Genomic DNA, 27,955 nt, shown 5'->3' with positions numbered 1-27,955 from the left:
CGTTACTTTCGATTATTTTGTTGCCGTTTATCTCCCATCTTAACAAAACCTAAAGGGCGGCACTGAGCCATGGAGATGCAGAAAAACAGACGGCCTCAGTTATGTTCGGTTAAAATTAAAATGTGCGCTTATTTCTATAAACTAAACAAAAACAGAAGTGTGACTTTTAACATGAGACTAATTTGGAGTAATTGTCATTTCGGTCATTGTTGCCACTGAGCTGGAAGCAGTGACACCACGTGACTCCCGTAGCGAGGGCCTGCTGTTTGTTCAGCCAGAGAGGCAGAGGAGAAGAAAAAATGGCGGCTCTCGGCGCACCAGAACGGGACGCCGGGCTAACGTTTTGAGCTTTCACACCCGAAAAAGACACGGGGGCTTTACGGGGCCTATTGCACCGTCTGAATCCTCGCCGGTTCAGCTTTGTGGCGGTCCCGCTTTCGCTCGCGTTCGTGCAGGCTAAAGAGACGCAAACATTGGGAGCGTAAAATAATAGATTTCGCCTATCATGAGAGGGAAAAGGGGCAGGCCGCCCAAACCGCTACAAACCGAGGAGCCATCTCCAGCTGCGGCCCGGGGCTTGCGACCTAGGAGGAATTTGAAGCCCAGGCTAAGGGATAGCGGGGACGAGGACGCTGAGAGCCCCACAAGGGAGACCGTAAAGACGCCGAAAAAGAGAAGAGGGGGACCATCGACACGGGGCAGGGGACGAGGGAGAGGTGCTGGTGCTAGAGGAGGCAGGGGTGGTCGTGGAGGAAGGCGGACGCCTGCATCCAAAGCGGTTGTGTACGATGACCACGAGAGCGAGGAGGACGACGATGCTGTCAGCCTGAGGTCGGAGGAAGATGAGTTTATTGAGGAGGAACCTCAGTCCGAGGAGGAAGAGGCCCTCAAGGAGGACTCTGACTGCCTGGAAGATGATATGCTTGAGGAGGAGGAGGATAATGCCAGCTACTGCACAGAGAGTAGTTTTCGGAGTCAGAGCACACACGCCAGCACTCCGGGTAAATAAGCACTTAAATATTGCCACGGGCACGGTGTCTGCACACACTTTGCAGGGGTTTGAAAATGCATCCCGAAATGTTGCTGATGAGTGCAGGAAGCAGTTAGGTTATTGTTCAAAATGGAGAATGCACACAGGCCGCAGTCCCCTCATTAAGGCTACTGCAGGTAGAGTGAGGCGGCAGCGGGATCACCAGCTTACCTGGTTGTCACAAACGTCTGTCACCAAATAGCTCACATATATTTCACCTGTAACACCACCGGCCTCTGGCTCCAAGTATCAAATCTGCAAATGCATTCATCTTAGCTGCTAACGTGCTAACTTTAGCAGGAAATATTAGCTTCTAGCTAATGTCTTAATAAGTCTGTGTTGGTTAAAGAACGACACCTGTATGTTTTTTAATCAGTGTTCGTAACATCCAGTGCTTTTTTATGGGAGCAGTATGTTCTACTTTCTACTTTGAGTGTTTTATTAGGAGTACACAAAAGAGACGGCTAACTAACCTAGCCCACGAAGCTAGCATGCTTGTCATTTTTTGACAGCTTGGCTAACTGTAAGTAAATCAATCAAGTTCAAACTCATGAAAACACCGACAGCAACTGTTCTCGTGGTGCAACCGAGCCAGGAAACATTGTATTGGGATTCCTAAGTAGATGTAACAATATTAGCCAGCTGACAGTCACTGTTTTCCTCAGTGCAGGGAGGTGGAGGTTCCCTCATTTAGCTAATAATGACACTGGCCATGTGTCGACCCGGCTATGCCAAAGTATCGCTCTAAAAAGTTTCCCACCACTGCAGGATTCTCAAAAAGGTGTGCCGCTGTGTATAATGTAGATACTTATTTTTTTCAAGTCAAACTCTATATTAAAATAAAAAGTAGTGAAAATAAAAAAAATCAACTATCTAAATTTGATTTTTAACAAAAAAAAGGGACATTTAAAAAAAAAAAAAAAAACAGTTGCTCGTTTTGAGTTTGAATCTGGGTTCTCAGTGTTGTGTTGAATCGCAGCTTCTTTTTAATACTCGGTAAACCTGAGGAGAGCAAATGCTGTAGTTTTGAAAGTAAAACCATTCCCCATCCCTGCTTGGCACGGGGTTTCAGGGGTAGCCCTGCACTGCTGCCCGTGTTTTCTGTTTCACAATGAACCATGGGGTTTCTAGTGGGGAGCTTTATTATAGAGCCATGCTGCTATAATAAGGCTACTTCTTGGTTTTACATTGTCTTACTAAAAATATAGACCTTCCCTTAGAAAGATAGACAGTGATTTCTTTCCTTTCTATTCTCATTGAGCACTCAAAGCACCGTGTACATGCACCATATGTTGTTCCATAATCTGCATATGTATGTATCATTCATAGTCAATGTAGCCTTTAAAGATGCACAGGTTCACTAAATTCTCCATAGAAAAGCAGAGAACCCCTTCCCATCATAAGCCAAAGGCTGAGGAACGGCCTAAACGGCGAGAGTCTAATTAACACGTTACAGCAGGTGTATTGCTTAGGGGTTCTCGTGACTTTTTGTTGCCAGTATCGACTAAAATGATGGATGCAAGGTTTTACTTTTTGAACCAGACTTGGAAAGTTAACTTTTTTTCACATTTAGGGTAAAATGTTCTATTTTGTCTTTTTATTTGATTTTTTTTCTGGCACATAAGTTTCACAGGCATATTTGAAAACAATAATAGTTAGAACTACCTTAAAAAATACTACAGGTGAGCATTGTAATATATTGCAAATGTATGACAATTCAAAAGCTGGTAATATCCTTAACATAGTTATTACCATGACAGCTTTAAAAGTAATTGTGTTACTTTTGTCTTTTCTTACGTTGTACTTGGTACTTTGAGGTGCCGTATTTCTCGTTCACAAATCTCATCGTGTTTCCCACAGGGAGGAAAAAAGGCCGAACTCCCCGACCTCGAACTCCCATTCTTGAAGAGAAGGAGATCCCTCCTCTTGAGCTTCCCGACACCTCTGAGGACCTCCTGGTGCTTAATGAGGAGCTGCTCAATGCCATCTCCATCTACGAGGTGCTACGGAACTTCAGCACGGTGCTGCGTCTCTCCCCCTTCCGCTTCGAGGACTTCTGTGCAGCACTGGTAGGCCAGGAGCAATGCACTTTAATTGCAGAGACCCATATTTCCCTGTTGAAGGCCATCCTGCATGAGGAGGACTCCTCCAACACTACCTTTGGCCCTGCTGACCTCAAGGACAGTGTCAACTCTACTCTGTACTTTATTGACGGCATGACGTGGCCCGAGGTGTTGCGGGCATACTGTGAGAGCGATGTGGAGTACCATCATGTTCTGAAATACCAGGAGGTGGATGATTACCCTTACAGTCCTCTTGGAAGTAAGATTAAGGTGCTGCAGTTTTTGGTGGACCAGTTCCTAACCACCAACATCGCCCGCGAGGAGCTCATGTCTGACGGCAGCATGCAGTACGACGACCACTGCCGCGTGTGTCACCGCCTGGGTGACCTGCTGTGCTGTGAGACCTGCTCGGCAGTCTACCACCTGGAGTGCGTGAAACCGCCACTGGAAGCAGTTCCAGAGGACGAGTGGCAGTGTGAGATTTGTGTGGCGCACAAGGTGTCCGGTGTCACAGACTGTGTGCCTGAGGCGCAGAAATGTAGGCCCTACGTCCGCCAGGAGCCCATTGGATATGACCGCCACCAAAGGAAATACTGGTTCCTCAACAGAAGGATTATTGTGTAAGTCGGAGCCCTCGTTTCCCTCAGTATTATTCTGTGCTGGTCTCTTTGGCTCCGGCAGCTTATTTCCAAGCAGCAAGCATTTGATCATTGTTATTTAAGGTGGTCAAAATCTATTCAGATTGTTATTCTCAAATGTGACTTTGCCCAATTGTAACTTGAATGATGTAACACCAGAGATATTATCAAACCAACCACTTTGCAACTTATTCAGAGAAAAGACTGAAGCACAGTTCAATGAAATGAGTGTCTGTTCGGTTATATCAGTTGCACTGTAGATTAGATATGGCCGATTTGCAACATCTAGTTATTTTACAGTTTTAAATGTCCTAATAAGTTCAGTCATCCTTGGTTTTCTGGCTAATTTTTAGTTAAACAAATGTACTTACATCTACATGGTCTAAGTATAAATGGTACATTACAAGCTATTAATGAATGATACCATAAGCAGACAGGCCCCAGCTTTGAGCATACAACAAAAAAAGACCATGCAGACATAAATGCATAAAGTTGCATACCATTTTCTAAAAGATGATCCCTCATTAATCGCCCTTTTGTTTTCTAACCTTTAGAGTGAACAGCTGCAGAGAGAAAGTGAAAGTTGTTGGGAAATAATATAAGCTTTCATATATTCAGTCCTTTGTTTGTCAAGAAATTATAGAAGAGCCCTGCAATCCAAGCCCTTTATCTTTTAGTGCCAGTCATGCTTTTCCTGATTGCATCTCATGCCCGGAAATGATGTTGTTTGAGCATAGCCTTTACAAACAACAGGTGAAATAAATCTCAGTGCCAGGCAGTATTTGCCATAATCTTTTTAATCTCTTTGACTCAGGGGAAAGAAACTTTATACTTGAGCTGAACGCATGATAAAAGCAAAGAATCGAAACCTATTTAACACCTGGTAGTCATCATTTCTGGTGTGTGGTCTGGTGGTTAGCCCTGTTGCCTCACAGCAAGAAAGTCCTGGGTTCGAATCCTCCATCTGGTCGGGGCATTTCTGTGTGGAGATTGCATATTCTGCCTAATGTCTGCGTGGGTTCTCTCCAGGTGCTCTGGCTTCCTCCAAAGGTTAATGTAAACTGGCTGTAGGTGTGAATGTGAGTGCTAGCACTCTCTGTGTTACCATGGTGTGACCTGTCTTGTGTGTGACCTGCCTTTCAGCCTATGGCAGCTGCTACACCTGAAGAAGATGCAGTGATGATGTTTCAGTTATTCTTTATCTTTATTCTAGCAGTCCAGAATGCCCACCCACCTGCTGTTCAAAGCTTCTGTTTACAAGGGGCAGCCAATCAGCACAAAGCTTCCTTGAAGGGGAAGGAGTTAAAACAGCTTGTTTCAGACTCTGTGTAAGACGCATAAGGATTACTGTGAACTTTGACTCATGCAAAGCTGCTCTATTGGAGCCCAAAAGAAAAATGTGCAGTTGGAGTTCAGCCCCTTTAAATTATATTCTATTTAAACGTTGCACTGTCATAGCCAAGGAAATAATGTTTTTTTTTAATCTAATGGTCTAGCCTTTTCTCTCTTCCTAGTGAGGAGGATGGGGAGCATGAGAAGAAAAAGATCTGGTACTACAGCACCAAGGCTCAGCTGGAGGAGCTCATGGAGTTCCTGGATAAGGAGTACTGGGAGATGGACCTGCATGCAACCCTCGAGGAGATGAAGGAGGAAGTCCAGGCTCACATGGACATCACAGAGGACCTTACCAACAAAGCCCGTGGAAACAATAAAGCCTACCTCACTGCAGCCAACGGTACACATCATGGATTTTTTACTTTTGTGCGATAGCTGCAAATGGAGGGAGCTCAGGCTCATAGTAGTGGATTTTCATGCTATAGAGATGTAGAATGTAGCGACGCTTAGCTTGAAATCATTGATTTGACAGTGATCAGAGCACGTGTGACTCGAGCTGTGATGCGCTTGCATCCTTGCGCGTTTAGGTCCCGCAGGGTTGCACTCTGAAACACGTCGATGCTTCAGACGATGCTCTGCAGGCAGCAGCACTTTGCATCTCTGACAGTTGGCGCAGAAATGTTAGGTGCTGCCTTTTCTTCCTGCGTCGTGTTCTCTCAGACAGCAAGCAACTGTTTTCCCCTTCTGTTTTCCTCCAGGGAGGCAGTGGTTAGAAGACTTTTGATTACTTAGCCAGCAGTTTCCGTTTGAGTTTGACAGGCTGCCATGTCTGTCCTGTGTTTTCTAACAGTTTTCCTGTGTATGTCAGAAACTGCTAGATGCTGTGTTTTATTAAGGATCTGCCAAAAGATAGAGGTTTGAGTAGGTATTCTGAAGCCTGAAGAGGAAGAAAATGTTTTTTTTTAAGCCACTGCAGACAAAAGAGAGTTATGAGTAAAGCTGGTGTTTTTCATCAGTTAAAAGCTTTCTGCAGCTGCACGGTGAGGCCTGCACCTGGTTCGTGTCAGTGGGGACGCAGTTGTCTCTGTCCCAGTGAAAACTAGGTTTATGACACATGATGTCTTTGAGATGTTGAACATTTGATAAAGGAAATTCCACTCCATCTTAAATCTTTATTTATGGGAATAACTTAATTTTTGCTGGATTAGTGAAGTTATAGAAACATAATGCGGGTTTTACTGGAACTGAAAAGTATGATATGGATGCCTTATTCTGTAGTGGACTCTGGAGGATACTATACTCAAATTGGAGCTGGAATTTTTACCTTAATGACTAAGATATAGTCCATTTTAGTTATTTTACAACATTGCCCTTAAATCTGAGCTGTATAAGAGCAGTGACAACAAAATAGTCATCTTTCTTTTAGATGGATTTGCAGATAAATGGAGAAATGAGAAGATGTCTGTCTAATAACTCATATATGAAATAATTAGTCAAGAAAATGATCATGAGATAACTCAATAAGGGAAATGTCAGACAGGCATGCATTGATTGTGATCTCCTGATACAGATTTTTCTTTGTAAGAACTACAACTGACTGCATGACATCTTTTCTTTAATTAACCTTATTATGTTCATAATAAAACCATTTGTTAAACTTTACCATTTCTCTCAAACTGCAGTAAAAGTTACAGGATCTTCATTTACTTAAACAACCCTGAAAATAAAGCGCTCACCTCCTAGAAAGTGGTACAAAGACCTGAAAATGAGTTGCTGTACGCTCACCTTTACGTAATATATTTCACCTACCACACAAAAGCAAAAGAAGAGCAAAACAAATGTCAGTGCTTGCATAATTTTCCATTGTGTTTATAACTTCACTAAATAAAAGCCTTTTCTCTTTTTCCACTCTTCGACATAATTTTGTTTGATCCTTTGCTCATACCGAGGCTGCTAGCTTGTGGCGGGCCTTGACCTTCGGCTGGTTTTAACCACTTTTGCCTTTGTTAGCTTCTTTGAAATATTCATGTTCAACTGGATGAAGGTGGTTTACGTGTCTGATTAGCTCTGTTGTTCCGAAACTTCATGGTTAACCTTTTTCATTTTTGTTTTACTGTAAGTACACCACAAATGTGGTGGAGTACAGTAGGCAAAAAGAGAAGCTATTTTAATGCCATTTATACTTGCAGAATTTTTATTTCTATGCCATTCATTCATTATCCTTTTTTTTTTCTTTTGTTTTGGTCTGCTGCACTATATTTGTCGGCTCGTTATATCTTCTGTCTTTTAAGAAACGATCAAGGAAATGCTAGAGCCTCTATGCATAATTTCTTTAACGCGGTTTTTAATTATTCATTATTTCAGTGATGCTGGAATGTAAGCCTCCTGTAAACAATGACTATCTGCACGTAAACATCTCACAAACATTGGTGGGGTTTGGTTAGATGCTGGTCTGCTCCTCACTGCTATTTAGTACGTCTAACAACATGTTGTCAGACTGTGACAGGCTGGCCGTAGTACATGTTTGTTTATTTATCCCTCGTGCCCCAGAGCAGCAGCTCTGAAAGACCTCTTATTTTACTTTTAATGCTTTAGATTTAAGACTTAACAGTTTTAAAGTATTACTTTTCTACATCATTTGCACATATGTGTAATTGTTGCCTTCCATGTCGAATGAATGAATGTTTCTGTTTGTTTGTAGAAGTTGTCGTGGAGCGTTTGAAGGTCAGGCGGGAGGCACGGGAAGCAAAGACTCGAGCAGAGGAGCCAAAGCAGGATTCAGATAAAGGCTCTGTAAATGCAGCTGACGCTACTGCTGAGTCCACATTGCAGCCCGACAACGCAGAGAGCAAAGCGGTTAAACCGATGGGAGAAGCTGGTTCACAAGGTAAAAAGTTTCTCCGATGTATTTTTATTTTTTTTATTTTTTTGTTCAACTGCCTACTGGAACTTTCTCCAATTCCTCAAAGTAAAGAGCTAGCCTCCTACACGCAGAAGCTGAAATTCTGTCTGCAGCGTTATCAAAGCAAATAAATTTTTACCTCTACTTGACCCATTTTGACTCTTCCGGTGCTGTTCGTCTTGTCGCACCACAGCGGCTAGCGCTCCTCTTGCTGCAGAAGAGAGCCGCGCGTCAGATCCTGACCCGGGCTCTGCCGCGCTGGACACAGCCCTGCCTAAAACAGAATCCACTGAATCAAACAAGGAAGCGCAAGTTTCCCATTCTGGGAGCCAGGAGAGCAGCGAGTCAGCTCCAGATGCGAAGCGGGAACGGACAGGTACTCAGACTCATGTTTGGTCTGCAGTCCAGCTGTCGTCCTGCACTTCACGCCTTGCTGCTGGGCTGTGCATCCATTATCATCTGTCGTTTTGTTTCCGCTGTTTCTTGCTCACCCTGCCTTCATTTTACCCCGCTCATCTGTTTTGTTGGATTTAAGGGTTCATCTCAAACCTCGTCGATCACGCGTAAGAACTTTTTTTTTTTTAAGGAGCAGAACTGGTCTGTTTTCGTCTGAGCAGGCATTTAAACCAGAGAAAGAGTTTCAGTATCATTATATTTTACAGGCTACACCAGTTACCATCTACATGTGTCTGACCTGATTTATATCAGCAGATATGAGAAGGACCCTGCCCTAACATCAGCCATCATACTGGGCTCCAGTGTCACCATACCTGTGCACAGTAAAATCTTTTCATATATTGCACACATTTGGTTACATTTATCAAACACTTGCAAATGTAGGAATAGAACTGTGGTTTTGTTATACTATAATATAAAAACGAATTCCATTCCTTCCTTAATATACTTAAGTTTTTTAACCATGCAGCTCAGCTGCAACACCTTTTCTGGTCTCCATTTATTTTTTTTTCCACTTATAGCTTATTTGTAGTGTTGGCTGTCTGCTCTGTTACTGTTTGCCCTGACTTTAACGGGCTAGTGTGAAACGCTGTGATGCATATTTCCTAGCGGAGGCCGCTCGGGTGCATTCCATGCGTCTCGGTGGGTGTGAAAGAAAACGCTGAAGATCTGTACACAGGGAAACATTTCAAACAAAAAAAAGCCTCAGTGGCAGTTTTTACACATCCATCTGTCTCTGAACATTCAAGACCTGACGACACTGGAGTGGCCATAACTGTGAGAAGATGATTTCTCCTTTCACGTCACTGCACAGAAACCCTTCCGTGTGTTTTGCTCCTACGCTTAGCTTTAAAAGAAGGCAGGTGCATTAAGCGCTGCTAGCAAGCTCTCCCAGTTATTCCTGGTGCATTTAATTACTTATCCTGTGCTTTGTGTTGTCTGCTGCACGCTTGGTCTTGAAAAGCATGTCGTTTTTTTCCTCTCTCTCTCTCTCTCTTTTTTTTGTTTTTGGCACTGTGATAAACGGCGTCCCTGGCAGCAGCTACCACGCCATGTCTGTCACAAGCAGCTCCTTATTCTCTTTCCAATTTATGGCCATTTGGTCGGGTTCTTGTCGCTCAAGACAAAAGGCTCTTTCCGCCGTTTCCCCACCTGCTACCTCGTCAACAAAGAGCTCCATGTGTGTGCAACGCTCTCCCGTCACAACTCTGAGGCAGAGCCGACGTTTTAGGTTGCCGCAGGTGTTCGCCTCATTTTGGAAGTGTCATAGATTTCAGTTATTTTAGGTCTGAGGAAGCTTTGAATTGTCGACTAAGCATTCTTCTTTTATAACAGTTTGTTGGGCATATGCTAATTCACATATACACTTCTTTTTTTCACCTTTTTTTGAGGATTTAATAATTGTTATTTTTGGTTTGTTCTTTTTGTTCACCAGTGTTGTGTACATTTTTCTTTTTTTGATCAATTATTTACACACAGTTACCACTTACAGCTCACTGTCACTACCTGAGCTGCACCATGGGCTCTTTCCGAGGCTACCCTTCACAATAAAAGCTTTAGGCAGAGGCTAAGATGGAAAAAGACGTCTTTGTAGAAGCAAGCATAAATATGTGGCTTACATTTCTGATGGCGATGTGAATATAATAAGCACATTTCATAAATTTCCACATGCATGCACAGTATTTTAATAATTTAATAATTTAATAGTGATGGGAGCAGGCACATTTTCCCACATGCACAGAGGAACTTTTACTTCCTAACACCTCGCACTGCTGATACTGTTATTGTTATTGTTAACTGCACTCAGTCTTTTTTGGCGTATTTCTGTAGACGAGGACTCGAAAGAGTCTAGCAGCGAAGTCAGGCGAGCCGGTGATCTGCAGGCACCAACTAAAAATCAACCACAACAGCCGCAGTCGTCTCAAGCGGAGGCAAATGGTGGCAGCAGCCAGGTTCCTGGATCGGCGAGTTCCAAGAAACCCGAGCCACCTGACCTGGCCGATAGGTCTTCTCAGTCCTCTTTTACCAGCCAGGATGGGACAGGTGATAATTAAATGGGCTTTTTCATTTGTGGTGAATTGCCTTTGCCTTGGTGATACTGATAGTGAGTGTGTGTTCTGAATAACAGAGGAGTATAACGAAAGGGTCAAGAATGAGCGAGGAGCGGCGCAGGAGTCTAATAACCATACGCCCAGAGGGAGCAAGGAGGTGAGGAAGAGGTTTGGTCCAGCTTCACTGCTGAAAAGTGAAATGTGCCACTTTAGTCTGTTGCAACTGTCATCCTGTTTTTTAAATATAAAAACGGGTTTTTATGTGCCTTTGTCCTCTGCTCGTGTTTCAGTCATCGCCCGTTCGCTCAGACGTCGAGTCCTTGCGTCTCAGCTTCTTGAAACGGGACCTGACGGTGAATTTGAACAACTTGTTCAAACTTGGCCAAGAGGGTAAATACAGGGTCTACCAAAACCAGTACAGCACCAACGTCCTGGCCCTCAACAAACATCAGCACCGGGAGGACCACGACAAGAAGCGTCACCTCTCCCACAAGTTTAGCTTGACCACCGCGTCGGAGTTCAAATGGAACGGCTCCATCTACGGTTCGAGAAGCCTGACGATCTCCACCCTGCGTCTTACCATCATCCAGCTGGAGACGAACATCCCTGGACCGTTTATGCATCCCAACTGGGCATCACACAGGTACACCTGGGACCAGTGGAAACGCCCCCCGTGTAGTTCTTAGACGTGCTACGTTTGGGCAGAGTCGCATTTCAGATATGAACATACCTATCAGTAGTTTTATGCTGCTTGTGTTTGGTGTTTCTAGGACCAACTGGAACAAAGCAGTGCAGATGTGCAGCAAGGCCAGAGAATTTGCTTTGGCCTTGGCTATACTGGAGTGTGCCATCAAACCAGTGGTCATGCTGCCTGTATGGAAGGAATCCCTTGGACACACAAGGTAAACAAAACTAACGTGGCGCTGTGAAAATGTCTCTACAAACAGTAAAACACAACTAAAGGGTTATTTGTGAGTCACTGCACCTGGGATTTCTTCATTTTTCCTTTTTGGAGTGCACGGCTGACAAACTCGGTAATGACTTTCCTGTTTCCAATACAGTCCTTGTGCTTTATGTCTTTGCTCATGTTTTTTTAATACAGGCTACATCGTATGACCTCCATGGAGCGGGAAGAGAAGGAGAAGGTGAAAAAACGAGAGAAAAAACTGGAGGACGAGGAAACACTGCAGCAGGCCACATGGGTGAAATACACCATCCCCATCAAACACCAGGTACAAACAGTAGCATCTTAACTCTTCTCTCTGTTAAGGTGTAAACTACCTCGTCTGAAAACTACTTTTTAACCTCCTCGTAATTTTTTCCAAACAAGGTGTGGAAGCAGAAGGGGGAGGAGTACAGAGTGACGGGGTATGGCGGGTGGTGCTGGGTCAGTAGGACGCACGTGGCCCGTTTTGTTCCGAGGCTCCCGGGAAACACAAACGTAAACTACCGCAAAGAACTGGAAGGTAAGAGATGAAGTAGCTTAATTTCTTAATGGTACTTGATATGTTCTCCTGCGGCTGACGCTTTGGGTGCATAAACTATTTTTGCTGTCTTCATTAGCGGCTAAAATGAGGAAGGAAAATGCAGCAGACTGTACAAATAAGCAGAAAATGCCAACAGAAATGGAGACTCAGGCAATTCAAAAGACAGCCGACAAGGCCAAAGAACAAGCATCTGTCACAGAGTCATCTCAGAGGGCCTCGTGCGAGGAGGACCGTAAATCTGAGAACTCCACAGAGGAGGAGAAGCCTGCAGAAGAGGCGCAGGGAAAAAATTCTGAAGCAAAAAGAGAAGATGAGAAAACAGAGGTTTCTTCAAACAACAAGCAGGGTAAGTTTAATTTAAGATTTATTTTTTTTTGCCTCTATGCTGTCCATGAATGTGCATCTCCATCATCCACTAACCCCTGCTCTTCTTTGTCATAGATAATCCTGATGGCAAAGGCCCTTCCTCACCTGCTGCACATCCTGAGAGGGATGAACCAACCCAGAAACTCGAGCAACCCAAGGAGGAGCCTGCAACATCGAAACTCTTCGCTGACGTCGTGAACGTCAGTGAGGGCTTCCAGCTGCGCACAGTTTATAAGAAGAAAGTAAAGCCTTCCAAGCTGGACGGGCTCCTGGAGCGCCGGGTGAAGCAGTTCACCTTGGAGGAGAAGCAGAGACTTGAGAAGTTAAGACAGGCAGCCGCAAAACCTGCTCCTGTTATTAAGACTGAAGGATCAACCAGACAGCAGACAGCTACGACTCCGTGCGTTAAAGTAGAAGAGAAGGACGAAAGCCTACAAGTGAAAGATGGCGTGGTTAAAAAGCTTGACTTCGATCAAGAGCACATAAACGCAAAGACGGACGGCCTGGAGGTCAAATCAGAGGAGTTAGGACTTGACAGAGGTCAACAGGGGGAATTAAAGTCTGTGCACGGGAACAGCGGGGAGGTTTGTGCCCATAAAGAGGTGAATGGAGGACCCTTAACTAACCCTGGCCTTAACAATAAAAACAACTGTATAACAGAGACATTAGAAAACAGTGAAAAAACACAGAAGTCTGAGAATTCAAAGAAACGTGCCTATGAGGAAGTTGAGAAAGACTCTGAACAGAGTGACACAGAGAGCATGGAGGTAACCCAAAGCAAGACCAGTCCAGTACAGGTGAATGGGAAAACTATGGTCACAGAACCCGTGCACTCAAACCCAGAAACCCGAGATCAAGGTGACGTCAAAGAGCCCGTCAAGTCCCTGATGAATGGAAACCTCTCGCAAAACGATGTATCCGATATATGTCACCCCCCTCCTATGAAAGTCCCAAAATTAGAGAACCATGTTGGAGAGAAAGGAGACTCTGTTAGTAAGAGTGAGGATGTGGCCATGGATACCAAGGAGGCAGTGCCTGTTACGCTTCAGTCTTCAAGCCCTTCTTGCCAGAATAATAAAACTACAGATAATTGCTCTAGTGGTGAAGGTTTGAAGTCCTCTGCCACCAATGACGTTGTCACGAAAGCATCTCAGAACTCCCTGATACCAGACACGCCCAGCAGCACCAGCAAGCTCGATGTGCCCGCAGGAAGTAGCGCCGTTTCCTCCGTTGCCGTTTCCAGCTCCGCCACCCAGCCCAGCTCCGGAATGCCCGTTTCCCAGAAGACTAAACTTCCAGCTGCTGACACCAAAACGGGCGCCTCTGGTTCAGCCAGCTCCATGACAATAAGTAAAGAGTACTCCACCAAAAATAGAGTCAGCCTTCTAAGGTTCTCCAAAACTAAGAAGGCCCGCTCGGGCACAGCCCTGCCATCTTACCGCAAATTTGTCACCAAGAGCAGCAAGAAGAGCATCTTTGTCCTCCCGAACGATGACCTTAAGAGACTGGCGAGGAAGGCAGGCTTCAGAGAAGTTCCCATCTTCAACTACAATGCCAAGCCTGCTCCAGATATATGGCCGTACCCTTCACCTCGGCCCACCTTTGGAATCACGTGGAGGTCCGTAACACATTTAACCTTTTCTTGAAATTACCTTTAGATCTACTGCTACAGTATGATGTCATTGCAATAGCCAGGTTGCCATAGACTCAATCCCTCAAATAATTTAGCTGCTTCTTTAATGAAAGGCTCTCGTCTCACAGTTGGCTGTAGTAGTAGTGGCCTCTCAGCCACTGTGATGAACCCCAGTGAATAAGAGAGCAGCTGAAAAAAGTTTAATATAAACTGAATTACTGTTGGAAGATTTACTAACTAACAGCTTTGGTGACTGTTCAGGTACCGTCTTCAGACTGTGAGGTCGCTGGCAGGGGTCAGTCTAATGCTGAGGCTGCTGTGGGCCTGCCTGAGGTGGGACGACATGGCTGTGAAGCCTTCTGCTGCTGTAGGGACAACGCGAAAAGGTTAGAAAATTCTGAGCACATGTTATGTACAGTTTTCTGCTATGTGTTTTTTATTTAAAATATGAAAATGTGGCAATGTGTTTTATCTTTCACCAAAGAAACAACGGAGACAGACATCACCACAACTGAGATTATAAAACGAAGAGACGTGGGGCCCTATGGCATCCGCTCTGAATACTGCATCAGGAAGATCATCTGCCCCCTCGGAAACAGAGACACTCCCAAAGGTAGAAAACGAAAGTCTGTTTGGGCATGATGTAGGATCTTTGACAAGCTGTTAATGGTCCACTTGAAGAAGATTTCTAAACATAATTAATTGTTGCTTTCTGACTTTTTGTGAGCAGAAACCCCCACTCCACAGAGGAAAGGCCTGCGCTCAAGTGCTCTGAGGCCTAAGAAGCAGGAGCCCACTAAACCAACTGGTCCTGTTGCTGTGGAAACGTGGGTGCCTGAGGAGGAGCTGGAGCTGTGGGAGATCAGAGCCTTTGCAGAGAGGTGAGGAACTCCCTCAGCGTCGCCTCTGTATGTTTCTTCATAGCGTCACTGTGTTAGTGAACACTTTACCTTCTTTTTGGTGCCACAGGTTGGAGAGGGAGAAGTCACAGGGCGGAGATCCCTCCAAGACCGGCAGTAGTCTGAAGACAGCGGAGGAGGTCAAGGCCCATTTAGAGAACCAGCTGAAGCAGGCCAGACTGGCAGCCCAGCAGGTAGAAACTCGGCGCACTGCAGTTACACGGGTGTAATCAGAGATTCTGGCTCTGGGTAAAGCGCCGCACCAGCAGCACATTTAAATGGTTGGACACATTTCTTTCAGAAACGTCTCGAGCAGCAGAGACCGACCACAACTGCCACAACAACCACGACAATGTGCACCACCACCTCAGCCGGCACTCCCGGCACCCCAGTATCGGTGGGCCAGAAGACAAGTCAAATAACTTCAGGAACCAAGATGGTGTTGGCCTCCAAACTGAGCTCTCCAGTCCCGTTCCAGCAAGACAAGAACTTCCATCAGTCTTTTGCTTCCTGGGTCAAGCAGGGTCAGGCTAACAACAGCTCAGGTGAGCAGCTGGAAGATGAGGAGAGGTTTAGTCATCTTCCTTTTTACTCATCATCATCATCATCATCATCATCCTCATCATCTGTAAGATGGAGGAACCGAGGAGGGTGTCATAAGATTTCTTCTGTTTTTTCTATTTAAGTAATATTGGCATCCATAAAAAATACATCATCTGCACGACTTCAGCGTTTTCATTATGAGTACGATTCGCATGCCAAAAGAATTTTGTGGTTCGTGGTGTCCACTTTGAATCCTGCAAAAATTCTCAATTCTGTATATCCTTTGAGGCATTCATGCAATACCGTGTGTCATTAGACTCTAAACCAATATACCCGATACCAAAATATTCAAAACATCAGCCTCCTTATATTGACTCCCAACAGTGGACACCACAGCCGTAGACTGGCTGTTGTGGTGGTCCTTCTTGGGTTACCCATGACCACAGGTGGCGTGGTGTGTCTTGCAGCCTCCACTGTGGCTGGTAGCATCACCACCTCAGAGCAAGCCTTCCAGATCGCTGGTAGCCCAGTGACTGTGGCTGGCCAGGTCCTCGCCGCCAAACTGCCACTGCCCGCTAACAGCAAGATTGTCACCTTGAACATGCCCACTACTCAAGGAGGTAGGGAGCACGAGAATGACATCCATTCCTGCCATTTTTGGCGTATGTGTGCCCAAAAATGGATGGTGAAGTATTATGTGAAAATGTCAGACTTGCGTTGAAGTATTGATGCTGAGCTTAGATAATGCCACATTTTCTCTCTGTGTGTGTGTGTGTGTGTGTGTGTGTGTGTGTGTGTGTGTGTGTGTGTGTGTGTGTGTGTGTGTGTGTTTTCTTTGTATTCTGAAAAGGTTCTCTGGCTAAAAGCTGATCGCTGTTTTGTAAAATCGTTTTTTTCTGGTCTTTGGCTTGTGTGTATAAACTACTTTAATCTAGTTAACTGAGTGAGGAAGACTTTCAGACACGCATACTCAGTGCATGCTTTTCCCTTCTGTTCTTGTTTACCTGTATCTATGTTCCTAGCACATTTCTGCTTTTTCTCCTTTTAACATAAATGTTCCTGTCAGCAGGTGTAGTGCAGCAAAAAGTCCTGGGTATATTCCCCTCTGGGCCTCCTGCGAACCTTAGGACATACAGCACACTACATCCTACAACTGGCAACATCAACCTCAGAGCCACAACCTCCACCTCAACCACCCAGCAACAGGTCTTTTGTCCTTCACCCTGCATTTTTCACTTATTAACTAAAGACACTAAGCATGATTACTGATGTTTTCACCCTTGGGTTTGTTTTTCTAGGTCACCACAGCAGGAGGCCAAACACAGCCCAGTACCGCAGTGAATCAGCCACTCACTCAGTCTACCTCTGTAGGCACAGCAGGGGTGAGAAGTTCAGCAGCTCAGCCAGGTTTGTGTCTGAATGCTACTTTTTATTCTCAGGTTAACATCCCCAACATTTCAATACAAATAATAAATCTTGATCCCTTCCAGGTCAGGTTCATCAGGCTGTGGCTCCGATGGGCCGTGGCCAGCCTGCAGCTGTGCCTGGTTCTACACCTGTGCAGGCAGCTTTGGGTCAGAGGGCTGCAGGTCCTGCACCATCACCGTGTGCTGCCTCCACAGCTCCTGGACAGTCTCCCGGAGCTCCTCCCCAGACACAAAGACCGCAGCAGGGTCAAGTTAAACTCACTATGGCACAGCTCATGCAGCTTACACAGAGTGCACAGGTTTCCCTTACTCTTTCTCTCTAAAAGTAATTTATAATATCTTAATCTTATAAATATTACTTTAAAAAAAATAAAAAAAAATCCTTTTGTGTGCAACTCCACAGGGAGGAAACCCAGGTCTGACAGTGGTGATCCAGGGTCAAGGCCAGACCCAGGGACAGCTGCAGATCATCCCGCAGGGTGTAACAGTCATCCCCGGCCCCGGTCAACAACTAATGCAGGCAGCTATGCCCAATGGCCAGGTCCAGCGCTTCCTCTTCACTCCGATTCCACCATCATCTTCAGCTCCAACTTCAGCACCTGCTCCTGCTACCCCTGCCAAACCCACTGCAGTCCAGACCCCCCAAACCCAAATGTCAACTCCTCTTCAACCCTAGAGCTTCTGCACAAGTCCAGACGACTCCCTCATCTGTAGCCCAAACCCAAATGACGGCCCCTTTGCCTGCCCCAACGCATGTTGCAGGCCCGACACAGATGCCAAGTTTAGCCCCCACTCCAGCTCCAGTCCCCATGCAAACCCAAGTCGCAGCCCCCGTGCCCGCTTCCCCACAGGCTGTCGTCCAGGCTGCATCTCAAATGCACCTTTCAGCCGCTACCCCGTCACCCGTCCCTGCACTCTCGCAAATATCCACTCCCATGACTGCTTTGCCACAAGTTGCAACCCACTCCTCCACACAGATGTTGCCCTCCACACCAGCCTCAGCTGTTGCACAGCCCCAGCTGGCATCATCGGTTCCAGCCCTCCCAGCACCAAATGCAGGCCCGCCTATGACTCAGAAACAGGTTTTGACCTCAGCATCATCACAAGCTGACCTCCAACCTGTGGTCCAAACCCTCGTCTCCAGCCTCGCACCCAGTTCTCTACCTACACAAACCCAAACTGCAGGCTCACCACCAGGACAAGCTGCCCCCAGATCCCAAGTCCAGGCACACGCCTTCAGTTCTGCTCCAGGGTTATCCTCCACCCCAGTTCAGGTGCATGCTGCTGATCCCCTGCTCCCCCAGGTTGCTGGTGTAGCAGCAGCTGGTCCTAACTCTGTTCCAGTGCCCATTTCTGCCTCTCTTCCTTCACCTGTCCAAGCTCCCACCCCGGCCCTTGCACCCGTCTCTGCTCCCGTCATAGCCGTCATGTCCACGCAGATCGCTGTCCCGTCCCCAGCCAAAGCTCTTACTCAAATCCAAGCCACAGGTCCTGTCCCCCTCCATGCTGCTGTGGCAAACGCTGTTGTCACACCAGTTACTGCCACCTCAACAACACCTTCAGTGCCAGGTAAAGTGCCCACCATCATCAGCACTGTCCTGTTGTAGTGGACCTTAGAATGGTTTTGCTTTAGTTGACTTTAAAATTTTCTGTTTGCTTCTCTGTCTCGTTGTAGCTTTGACAGAGCAGAGGGCAGCTCAGCCTTCAGGATGGACTCCCACCTCGCCTCAAGCGCAGACTCCAGTTCAGCCAGCTCTACAGGCAGCAGATGCTGTTCAGCCACCCGCTCTGGCTGCTGTACCCGCCTCCGCCCCTGCTCCAATCGCCACTCACTCCCCCGTTACTCCGCTGCCTCAGGCATCTCTGACTCCTCAGTCTCAAGCACAAGTCCAGCACCCGGTCGTCGTGTCCGTGCAGCAGGTGGCACAAATACCGGTCTCAGCAGTGCAGGTTCATATGACGGGATTGCCGGTTTCCTCTGTCGTGACCACCATGAGACCCGCTCAGTCTCAGCTTCAGCCCCAAACCCACACTCAGCTTCAACCCCAGTTTCAAGGCCAAATCCGTGCACAGGTTCAGGTTCAGCCTCGCGGCCAAGTCCAACAGTTGCCACACATTCAGGCTCAAGCGCATCTGCAAGCACAACCTCAAAGTCACCCCCAGGTCAGAGTTCAGTTTCAGCCACGAGCACAGATCCAACCACAAACTCAGCAGCCACCCCAAGGGCAAGTACCCCCTCATGCTCAGATTCAACCTCAGGTGCAGTTTCAATCCCAAACAAAAACCTTGCCTCATGTTCAGGCTTCAACCCAGGCCCAGATCCAACCGAGGGTCCAACCTCAGTACCACCACCAGGTACAAGCTTCATTCCAAACGCAGCCGCAAACCCAACCTCAGGCTCAGCAACAGCCTCAGGTCCAACCGCAACCCCAGGTTCAGCCCCAGCCTCAGGTTCAGTCTCAGGCCCAAAGTCAGCTTCAACAGCAGCCTCAGATCCAAACCCAACTCCACCCGCAGGTTCAGGTTCAGTTCCAGCAACAAAGCCAGATTCAAACTCAGGCCTCTCAGCCGCCCCAGGTCCATATTCAGTCACAAGTTCAAACTCAAGTCCAAACCCAACCCCAGTTTCAAGTCCAGTCATCGCAACCAACTCAAGTCCCACAACAGCTTCAGGTCCAAGCCCAACCTCAAGTCCAAGCAAAGCTCCAAGTTCAGTTCCAACCTCAGAACCAAACTCAAGTTCAAACACAGCCTCAGATTCAGGTCCAGTCTCCAATCAGGCATCAGCTCATCACAGTTCCAGGTCTCCAGCAGCCCGTGCAGCTGCTGTCAGCTCTGCCGCCCCACGTTGCAGCCCAGATCCAAGCCCAGATCCAGGCGCAGGCGCAGCAGCAGGGTGGCACGGTTCCTCAGCAGATCAAACTGCAGCTTCCGATCCAGATCCAGCAAACCGGGGGACAGATTCAAGCCCACCAGATCCAGAATATGGTAACCATACAGGCACCGGCAAGTGTCCAGGAGCAGCTTCAAAGGATGCAACAACAACAGCAGCAGCAAGTTCAACAACAGCAGCTACAGCAAACACCAAAGAAGAAGAAACACCAGGAGGCTAAAAGGGAACAGAAGGAGCAGAACGCACAGGCGATCAGCCCTGGAGACGGCACCCAGAAGCAGGTATGAGTCAAAAGAAGAACAAAAATTAGGGATTTCTCACAAAATTTATATCTGTGTGCAAATGTTAGTTATATAAAGACCTGTTTTAGACCTGACATTGTATTACAATCGAACATATATTAAAATAACTTCTTTGTTTTTTTTAATGTCAGGCGGTAGTGAAGCAGAATGCTACAGCAGAACAGCTGAAACAGAGGAAGACCCTGGCTGCAGCTGAGCGAGAGGAGAACCAAAGGTTCAGGAGCTCGAGTCGGTTAAAACTGTTTAAAACCGATGACGCGGATGAACCAGCGACTAACGCGCTCTTTTCTCTCTTCAGGATGATCGTCTGCAACCAGGTGATGAAATTCCTCCTCGACAAGATTGAGAAGGACGAGAAGCAGGCAGCTAAGAAAAGAAAGAAGGAAGAGGTGGTGGAGCAGAAACGCTCCAAGCAGAATGCCACCAAGCTCACCGCGCTCCTGTACAAGCACAAAGAACATCTCAAGGCTGAAATCCTCAAAAAGAGGGCCCTGTTGGACAAAGAGCTGCAGCTGCAAGTGCAGGTGAGCACATCTCCAGCCTTCTCAAACATATTTTTTTTTGTCTATAGACAGAGAGAGTGGGAATATTCTTGTTTACTTTTATTCCTTACATGTGCTGTCTCCCTCTCAGGAGGAGCTGAGGCGGGACATAGCCAGGCTGCAGAGAGAGAAAGAGAAAGCTCGAGCTGCTATTGCCCAGGCTGCTGCAGCAACAGTCAAGGCTGCCTCTTCCCAGTCTTCCCACTCCTCCCAACTCTCTCACTCCACACATTCCTCTCACAGCACGCGCACAGTGACCTCACCTTCATCGTCCCACAAGCGGAAGAGAGAAGATGAGAGAGACAAAGACAGAAACAGGGAAAGGGAGAGGCATCACGACAAGAGTAAGAAACGGGACAGGGACAAGGACAAAGACAAGGAGAGAGAGCGACACAAAGACAGAGATAAAGAAAGAGATCGGGAGAAGGAGAGAGACCGAGAACGGGACAGACATCGGGATAGGGACCGGGACAAGGACAGAGATCGGGACAAAGACAAGGACAGAGATTCCAACTCTTCAAAACACAAGAAGAAGAAGAAGAAGCTGTCTTCTACCTCAAAGGATCACAAGAAGGACACCAAATTGTACTGTATCTGTAAAACGCCCTATGACGAGTCAAAGTAAGCTGTCTTGAGGGGAGGGGGGGACTTGTAATAAGTCATTGTAATTTGACTGTGAGGCACTCTGCTGTCATTAAATCACCTGATTTCTCTCAGGTTTTATATCGGGTGTGACCTGTGCTCCAACTGGTTTCACGGCGCCTGCGTTGGCATCACGGAGAAGGAGGCTAAGAAGTTAGAGGACTTTGTGTGTAACGACTGTAAACGCGGGCAGGAGGGAGGAAGTAATGAGGAGCTGTACTGCATTTGCCGGACACCATACGATGAATCGCAGTAAGTCACCATATGGATGGCTTTACGTTAGCATTGTCTGCTGTAATTATAGCACCGCTTTTGTTTTTCAGTCTGTGTCAGACGTTTCCTTTGTTTGCATATTTGTGTGGCGTCTTCCTTCAGTGTGCTAACCGGGATGTGTGCGTCGCTCACCCACAGGTTTTACATAGGCTGTGATCGCTGCCAGAACTGGTACCACGGCCGCTGTGTGGGGATCCTGCAGAGCGAAGCCAATCACATCGACGTGTACGTGTGCCCGCAGTGCCAGTCGACAGAAGACGCCATGACGGTCCTCACGCCGCTTACTGACAAAGACTACGAGGGGTTGAAAAGAATATTACGCTCGTTACAGGTATGAAAGTTTTGGAATTCAAGACTGTGTCATTTTTTTATATTAACAGTAACAAGGTGGTTTCCAATGTGTGGGCTAAGGTCAGTGAGAGGTACTTTCAGCTGCTTCCTTATTTCCCACACAAGGTTTTTATTTACGGGGTCAGCACTAGGAATACACAGCGTTGGGCAAGTTACTTTGAAAAAGTAATTAATAGTTTATAGTTACTAGTTACTTCTTCAAAAAAGTAACTGAGTTAGTAACTGAGTTACAGTATTCTAAAAGTAATTAATTACTTGAAAAGTAACTATTGCGTTACTTTAAAAAAAAAAAAAAGCGTTTAACCCTCTGGGGTCCAGGGTATAATGGGTCATTTTTAACTACTTTTGATTTTCCCTCCACATTTCACCTTTGAAAACTATTTACTTTGCCTTGTTTGGTATCATTCTTTTCAGCACAACCTCACGTGTCTGAATTTTCAGTCATTTTGACACACTGTATTAACACAATTGATCTAAAATCAGACAAAAAACATAAAATCAGAGTAGAAAAAGTATTTTTTTACTGTAACAACCACAAACATGTTTAATGAATCATTTTTCATAACTTTAAATGCAAATATACATTTTCAATTTTAAAATCATATGCACAAGTTTTGCAAACAACAAGTTATTTGCAGCCATTTACCTTTTACCTTGATTTTTTAAATAACCATTTTAAACTATTTACAGAACAATCAGCTGTTCTGCATTCAGTAAGATGCCACACAATTTATTTGTGCCACTCCTAAAAAATAATTTCTGTCCACTATAAAGGAGAAAATCACAGCCTGATACCTGCAGGTCTGACAGCAGCAGGTGTATCACTCCTGTTTCTACCTGGAGACAGCAGTCGCCTCATTGTTCTGACACACAACACAAAACTATCCACAACACTACACACTAACTACACAAGACAACACATTAACTGCACACCCCAAACACGCTAAACGTCACAAATCTCTCAACATCTCAAAACTCGCTCTCCCTCTTTTTCTGCTCTCTCTCCCGTGCTCTCTCTCTCTCTCTCTCTCTCTCTCTCTCTCTCTCTCTCTCTCTCTCTCTCTCTCTCTCTCTCTCTCTCTCTCTCTCTCTCTCTCTCTCTCTCTAAAACTGTTTTTTTGCTCATAAGCAGCATATATTGTTTATCATGACTCTGGTTTTACGTGGCCTATCAACACAATTTATAAACTGGTATCTATCACCTTGTTGCTTTGTCTTCAAGTGGTCATGTGATTGGCTTACCCCGACTACTTTATTCTTCCTCAGTCAAACAGCAGCGCTCACGCGATTGTTTTGCCCCCTTAGCTCCAGGTGTTCCAGTGATCGTGATTACCGTCCGTGGGAGCGCGCAGCTGCTTAAAGCTGTAGCGTCCAGATTACTTATAGCTACTTCCGTGCAACTGATATAAGATGCGGTAAGCTGAACACAGCTTCAACCATTGACTGTAGAAAACAACTTTTCTACAGTCAATGGCTTCAACCGTCTGTTTGTTTGTTGAAAAATAGTAACGGACCGCGTTTTCTTGTTAGCAACTGTAATGGCGTTATAGGAATAGTAATTAGTTAGATTACTCGTTACTGAAAAAAGTAACACCGTTAGTAACGCCGCTACTTGTAACGCCGCTACTTGTAACGCCGCTACTTGTAACGCTATTATTCCCATCACTAGAAATACATGAGCTTGTCCTGCCCTCAGTCTGAGTTTGTGTCTTTCCTCTGGGAAGCATAGGTGTGACCTTTTATAGAAATGAATCTTAGAGGATAAACTTATTGGATTAGGTTAAAATTTTACTGGAGTTTGTTCGTTTTATTTTAAATTCCTATGAAGTATTTGCATGGTATTATAATAATATTGCATAATTCATAATTATGCATCATCATTTTTAACCATTATAGTCGTCAAGTAGAAGTCTGATGTAATTAGTAATCTAAAAAAAGACAGTAATAATGTTAAAGATGCTGTAAACTCTAAAATCAAACCTATTTGATTGGTCGTTTGGCTTGGCTTGAAAAGAAAAAGGGAAATGGGGGATGGGGATGTTTTGAGTCAATCTCTATTTAGGTCTTTTATATTTCAGAAAATGCAGATTGGCTCCAAAACTGGGTGAAACTGTAAAATCTATAAACTGTAGAAAAAGTGAGTGAAAACTATGGATTTTGAGATTAAAACATGGCAACAAGACACAATAAAAGACTTGCTTTGTCTTTACATTTAAGTGCTTTGATGCTATTTATGTGTGTGTTTGTTTGTGTAGTCAAGGGATGTTGACAGTGAAGTTTTATTTTATGCCTAAAGTAGTTGCAGTAACAAAACCGGCATCATTTCCTGAATTATTTTTTTTTCTCTTCCCCAGTCTCATAAAATGGCATGGCCTTTCCTGGAGCCAGTGGATCCACATGACGCGCCTGATTATTATCGTGTGATCAAGGAGCCAATGGGTAAGACTGTGTGACAAAAGGTCATTTAAAAAAAAAAAAGACAATGCTTTTTAAAGTATTTACTCACGTGTGAATTCACCACGTACGGGAGAATTTTGTTTTAACTTATTATAATTATTTAGTTTCTCCTCCAGTTACAGCATTTATTTGCTGTTTTTGCCTCTCTTTGTCAAGTTTGCATAGACTAATAATGTGATAAAAATTGTGTAAATGTATGTATTTTTTGTGACGTGAGCAATGTGTCGTGCTTTTCCCTCCTCGCAGACTTTTCCACAATGGAAACCCGTTTGCAAAAGCGACATTATCACAAGCTCACGGAGTTTGTGGCAGACGTGACCAAAATCTTTGACAACTGCCGCTACTACAACCCCAACGACACGCCCTTCTATCAGTGCGCCGAGACGCTCGAAGCCTTCTTTGTACAGAAGCTAAAAGGTTTCAAAGCGAGCAGGTGAGTTTTTAAGCGCTGCTGGTGCCGCAGACTCGGCCTACAAGTTTCTCTCCTCCGTGCTCGTCTGTTTGCTGTAAACACTCGACTGGCCTGACTGGCTTTTTCAGTAATTCTGCCATTTCATTTGTTTCTTCCTTAAAGGGGACCTATGATGGTTTTCCATATTTTCGATACTGTTATGTAATGGTTTATGCTTAGAGCCTATATAGGATTGTTAAGACTGGTACCGATATTTAGTGATTTTAAAGAAATCTGATATTCTGGCCAATATTTAGCATGAAACAAACAGATTTCCTGACATTCGTTCTTGCTAAGGTTGGATCAGCTGGTTGTTTGTCATGTTTCTAATCTGTATTGCCAACAGGGCAGTGCCCTCTGGTGGACAAACCACGCAACATTAACACTCATAACATGGTTGCCAGGTTTTTAGGGATTTTTTTCTCCCTCAGCTTTTTTATTTTACTATTTTTATGTTTTGTTTTTTGCCATTTCTCAGCTGTTATAAATGCCAATACCAGTATATCAGCTGTGGTGTATTTATGCTCATATTAAACACGGGTAAGGTTTCAAATAATGAGCAGGTATTCATCTGCCTGATGTCAGTGAGAGTCCTCTTTACATGCATATAAGTCCCACCCACTGCTGTTACAAGGGGCAGCCAATCAGCAGAGTTTTGGCTTAAAGGGACAGAGCAGGGCTGAAATAAGAATTAAGGAATACTTTGAAGTTTCAAAGCTACTATAGTGGACTTTTAATAGGTCCCCTTTAATGTGTGCATTTATGGCTTTCCATTCACGGTTTCTTTTCTTCTTCTTTTGTTTTATAGCACTAGCATGTGTGTAGTGATGATGTTTTACTTGTGCTTTACTTGTACGTTGTAGTTGCTTGGCAGTACTAAAAACCCAAGAGAGCTGACAGACTTTAGGCCATTACATCCAGTGTCTTGGCAAACCCGAGTGCCATGTTTACATCTTGTATTGTGTATCATCTTGCATTTGTGTCTGTTCACTTTTGCTGCATGCCTTTTTGATTTATGCCATCCCATTTTCTTCTTTCTTACAGATTGTCAGATTCTTAAGTGGGCCAGTCTAGCTGGAGTCTGGACTGGATGCTGGGGTCTCTAGTAATATTGATATGAAAGCAAAACAAAAAGAATAAAAAGGCACAAGAACACAAACAAAACACCAGAAGTTTTCAGGAACCCGTTGTGATCACGGTTTTCAGTGACAACACAATGGCAGCCATGTTGACAGGTGTCAGTGATGTAATTGAGGGGCATGCTGTCTTCACATCGTAAACATAGACTGTATAGAAAAAATGAAAGTAGCCCCAACTTCAACTTTCTATCTGCTTTCTTTCTTATAGCTACAGAAAACAAGCCACTGACTTTCACTCTCAGTTAACAGTCTCAGGTTTTATTGAATGCAACATTGTTGCTGTCAAAACTGATAATGGTGAGCCACGGTGGCTACTTCCATCTTTTATATACAGTCTGTGATCCCGAATCAGGAGTCGTGGCCTTTTTGAACAATCAGTCACACTAACGAGGGTTGTGTTCAGTAGAAAATGCGTTTTAGTTTCTCATTCTTGTATTTATTTCAGTTCTACACCCGAGTTAATTTGGGAATTTTGACTCAACGATATAAAGCTGCATATTTTAATATAGAGAGATATTTATAAGACGTTTTGTATACTGCCTCCCTCCTTGAGTTTGATTTTTTTTGTTGTTGTTGTTGTTGTCCTGGCTGTTAAGGTGGTTGTCTTGAATGTATATACCCTTCTTTTATTTTTTTTTCTCTAAATCATGTACAGCGTTTGTAAGATATGCCTGTATTTGACTGTTTTAAATAATAATGAAATAATTTTTAGATAGTATTATTTTATGAGACTAAAATGTACTAGACGGAGTAAAGAGTTAGAGCAAAGTAACCTCAGTTTGTAGTTGTGGAAGATTTCTTCACTAATAAAAAGCATTCCCAGTTAATTACACCAACATGGCTGTAGGATCCCATGCAGACCCCTTTGCATCCTCTTGTCTCTTGTCTGATCACTGTTATAGCAATAAACAACCTTGCGAAGGGCTCTCAACTTTCCCCTCTCTTCACGTTCTGTAGGTCTCATAACAACAAGCTTCAGTCTTCTGCAGCCTCTTAGGATACATCGCACATTGCGCGAAACAAAAATGCACTTGCCAAGAATATGGCTTTCCTGAACTGTAACTCTGTGATGGACTCTGCCTCACCCTGTGTTTGGGGTTTGCTCCTCTTCGCCACTGCAGCGGGAGGTGGTGGTAGTGGTGGTGGGGGGAAGCTGGACAACCAGCTTGCTGCTTTCACGGGATCTCTTTTCCAGGCAGAGCCGCCCTCTGCTCATTTCAGCTGTAAGGGACCTGTTTTTATGGACCTGCTTTCATCAGAGGAGCGAGAACAACTGAGGCATTTCAGAAGAAAGTTTACCTCGGAGAAAAGACTCTTACGAGCTCTCATATTTCCATGTACTTTTTTTTTTTTTTTTTTTTTTTTGATCTGAGTCTTTTTATCCTTTTTTTTTTTTTTCTTACTTGGTTTAAAAAGAAGAAGAAAAAATCCCTCAGACCATTCCTGTGGTCATCATGTCCAATGTAATAGAAACTGAATACTGTCAAACAATGGCTAGGTTCTACTCAGCATAATGAGTAGAGTTTTGTGTCTAAATTCATATATCACAGTGGAGCAATGTTTTTTCTCCCATTTCCACTCATTGTTTAGTCTGATGTGGCATGAAAGATCGTTTAAGTACTAATTATCTGGACATCGATAGTCTGCTTGGTTAAACTTCTATAACCTACTGAAAGTAATAAGCTATTGTAAATGAGTTGCTTTGCAGTAGTGACTGAGAAGGATGATGTATTTGAAGGTTCCTGCCCTGTTTGTTTAACAAAACAAAAAAAACACAAAAAAAATCATCAGATTTTGACTTGATTTTCTTTTCCTTTTTTTTGTATTACAACTGAAGAAATATTGATGTATATGGAACTTAATAAAATGGAAAACACAGATTTCCTTCCTCTGATTTTGACACAAGAGAGATTTTTTTTTAGTGTCTCTTAACTTGCAGACATAAATCATAATGTAAAAACTGACAGAAACTCAGGTTATGCTTACATAACCTGAGTTTCTATATCAACTGAGTGATCAGCTGACAGAAAATTGGTTAATCTTTTTGTAATTGTTTCCTTTTTATTTTATATGAA

The 27,955-nt window shown here is 44.6% G+C and overlaps 1 protein-coding gene across 1 annotated transcript; it reads left to right on the top strand.

Moving 5' to 3' along the window:
• The first annotated feature begins 169 nt into the window (after nucleotides 1–169).
• bptf (bromodomain PHD finger transcription factor) lies at nucleotides 170–27,774 on the top strand. The gene is given in 33 exon segments (XM_040045832.1): nucleotides 170–1,001; nucleotides 2,891–3,713; nucleotides 5,246–5,466; nucleotides 7,768–7,953; nucleotides 8,162–8,344; nucleotides 10,255–10,467; nucleotides 10,553–10,632; nucleotides 10,766–11,118; nucleotides 11,246–11,377; nucleotides 11,578–11,707; nucleotides 11,806–11,941; nucleotides 12,039–12,308; nucleotides 12,404–13,946; nucleotides 14,223–14,347; nucleotides 14,446–14,574; nucleotides 14,692–14,842; nucleotides 14,931–15,054; nucleotides 15,162–15,405; nucleotides 15,871–16,023; nucleotides 16,470–16,609; nucleotides 16,702–16,810; nucleotides 16,894–17,129; nucleotides 17,234–17,449; nucleotides 17,451–18,399; nucleotides 18,506–20,004; nucleotides 20,157–20,239; nucleotides 20,324–20,549; nucleotides 20,659–21,188; nucleotides 21,285–21,461; nucleotides 21,621–21,813; nucleotides 24,188–24,272; nucleotides 24,537–24,723; nucleotides 26,838–27,774. Coding segments are annotated over 33 exon segments (10,362 nt in total). The 5' UTR covers nucleotides 170–505; the 3' UTR covers nucleotides 26,878–27,774.
• Nucleotides 27,775–27,955: the final 181 nt, after the last annotated feature.

The sequence above is a fragment of the Simochromis diagramma genome, unplaced genomic scaffold (assembly GCF_900408965.1).
Source record: "Simochromis diagramma unplaced genomic scaffold, fSimDia1.1 OVJJ01000150.1, whole genome shotgun sequence".
Lineage (NCBI taxonomy): Eukaryota > Metazoa > Chordata > Actinopteri > Cichliformes > Cichlidae > Simochromis > Simochromis diagramma.
The sequence above is the reverse complement of the archived record's forward strand: the minus strand, read 5'-3'. Positions and strand labels throughout refer to the sequence as shown.